Below are 2382 nucleotides of genomic sequence, written 5' to 3' on the forward strand. Positions count from 1 at the left end.
AGTACAAAAGGCCAATAATGTTAGTTACCAGCTTACTCCGCTACTGAAACATCCTAACATCCCCATGACAACAAAACTCAAAATGATGAACACCATATTCATCCCAACGCTCACCTGCTATCATTGCCAAACATGGACCACGAACAAGACATTAGAGCAAAGAATTACAACATGTGAAATGCGATGCCTTAGAAAAGCAGTAAACAAGACCAGGCGAGACAACATTAGAAACTCTGTAATCCGAGAAATGGTGGGCACAAATGATGTCATGCATCACATCCAACACCAAAGAATCAAATGGTTCGGACATCTCCTACGAATACCAACACACCATCAAGCACAACGTGCCTACCTCCAAAATTCGATGGCAACAAGGCTAGAGGGCGACCGAGAAAGACCTAGATAGATGGAGTCAGGGAAACATTAAACACCCACGGCATCCCCCTGACCAAAGCTCTCCGGCTGGCGACGTCTCTTTCTTCCCGCGACACCCAAAGGGGTATAAACGGCGGATAAAAGTAGAGTAAAGTTGTCAATATAATATATTATCGAAATAATCAACGCAAGTGCACAGTTGCTGGTTGTTGTAGCCTAACTGAAGCTTGCGTATCTTTCTCCCATCGACGCAAGTCAGTCGTCACTTGTTTCCCGAGTCAAGCATGTTCTATGCGAAGTATGGCTAAAAACCCATATAAACTTTTCCATTGTTTTTTACTCTCTCTCTCTCTCTCTCTCTCTCTCTCTCTCTCTCCCTCTCTCTCTCTCTCTTTCTTTCTTTCTTTCTCCCCCCTCGCTCTCTCTTTCTTTCTATTTCTCTATCTATCTATCGATCTGTCTCTTTCCCTGTCTCTCTTTTTCTCTCTTTCTATCCCTCTGTGTGTGCGTGTGTATGTTTGTGTGTGTGTGTGTCTGTTAATTCGCGCATGTGTGTGTGTGTGTGTGTGTGTGTGTTTGTATGCATTCATGCGTGTGTACATATGTATGTACATGTGCATGTTTGTTTGCCTGTCTGTATGTACGTATGGATGTGTTTGAGAGAGTATGTGTGTATAATCACCCACCCAAGTGTCAACCAGGCTGTGATAGTCGTTTATCTCTTCACCAGCCTCATCTACAATCCGGGATGGCTGCTTCTCCAGACCCTTGTCCCGGTTGTCCTGTTCCTGCTCAGTGTGATCATGTGGTCAGTCTACCACACCCACACAGCTGACCCCACGGTGGACCTTCCCCTACCACCTGGTTCTATGGGACTGCCCATTGTGGGGGAGACGCTGTCGTTTGCGTTTGGAGTAAGTGCTCGTGATGAAATAGTTTATTTTAGAGAAAAAAAATATCACTTGAACATTTCTTCGGACAAATATCCTACACTAGGATCTTTGCTTTAGTTACTCAATTGTTCCTTTTTCATATTAAAAAAAACCCCACACTTTTGTTTCAAATGCTACCAAGCGCTGCCCTAGGACTTAAAATATAGAGGCGAAAGTATTGAGTCAATTCAGTCTCAGGCTTTAAAACACAGACAGAAAAATAGTTAATTTATTTCAAGCTGTAAGTTGCAAAAACACAAAAAAAGCAATAAATATCGATATCATGATCAATGTCGTAAAGTGGAGGTGTTTGTTCAGCGCAGTTGCTGTTCCCGGACTCATTTTATTAAAATATTTTTAAAACTTTTTTTTTTTTAGATACAGTACAGTCATTTTCCTTGATCCTCCAATAAAGGTACTTTGGTCATCTTTTAAAATGTGTAACATTTCAGTTTATTGTCATACCATCAACAGATCAAAGATTTTTTTGGCAGTCGAAGAAAGCAGTATGGAGACGTGTTCAAAACCCACATACTTGGAATTCCGGTTATCCGGGTAGTTGGTGCTCCACACGTGCGAAAGGTATATTATTATACAATATCCATGTACATTATACATTCACGTAGTATTTGTATTAATATACGTCGACATTCTCTGCCTTGTGGCCATCTAGCATCTATTTTGGAACCCTGTGGGCTGCCACCTCTTTGTAAACTCTCTCATTAAAGACAGTTGTGTGAACTTGTGACCTAGAAGGATCTAGGGCATCAACAATGTCATAAACTGTAGCCTCCTTCACATTACGAATGATTACATGTTGGCCTTTGCTCATAGTGTAAGTTTGTATGTCCCTGTTTAGATTAATAGCAACAATGGAAGACTTTTGACTTGCTAAACCCTTCTCACCATGAAAACTTTTAAGTCCAGCCTGAATTTCAATGAATGTTTTCCCGGATGTTGTGCGTGAAGAAAATTGAATAACAGCTGTAATCCCTTATTTTGATCAGATTAGTCTTGTTGTTGCCATTTCAATTTTGATTTATAAAATTGTTGCAATCATTTTGTCCCCCCCTAC

At 40.9% G+C, this 2382-nt stretch overlaps 1 protein-coding gene across 1 annotated transcript in view; it reads left to right on the plus strand.

Annotated features, from left to right (window-relative positions):
- The first annotated feature begins 1023 nt into the window (after nt 1-1023).
- Nucleotides 1024-2382, plus strand: part of LOC101856325 (cytochrome P450 26A1) — a 7003-nt gene continuing 5644 nt past the window's right edge. The window contains exons 1-2 of the mRNA XM_035968408.1: nt 1024-1289; nt 1782-1889. Coding sequence (XP_035824301.1) covers nt 1026-1289; nt 1782-1889 — 372 coding nt within the window. The 5' untranslated portion in view covers nt 1024-1025. The remainder of the gene's footprint in view (nt 1290-1781; nt 1890-2382) is intronic.

Source organism: Aplysia californica, unplaced genomic scaffold (genome assembly GCF_000002075.1).
Source record: "Aplysia californica isolate F4 #8 unplaced genomic scaffold, AplCal3.0 scaffold00057, whole genome shotgun sequence".
Lineage (NCBI taxonomy): Eukaryota > Metazoa > Mollusca > Gastropoda > Aplysiida > Aplysiidae > Aplysia > Aplysia californica.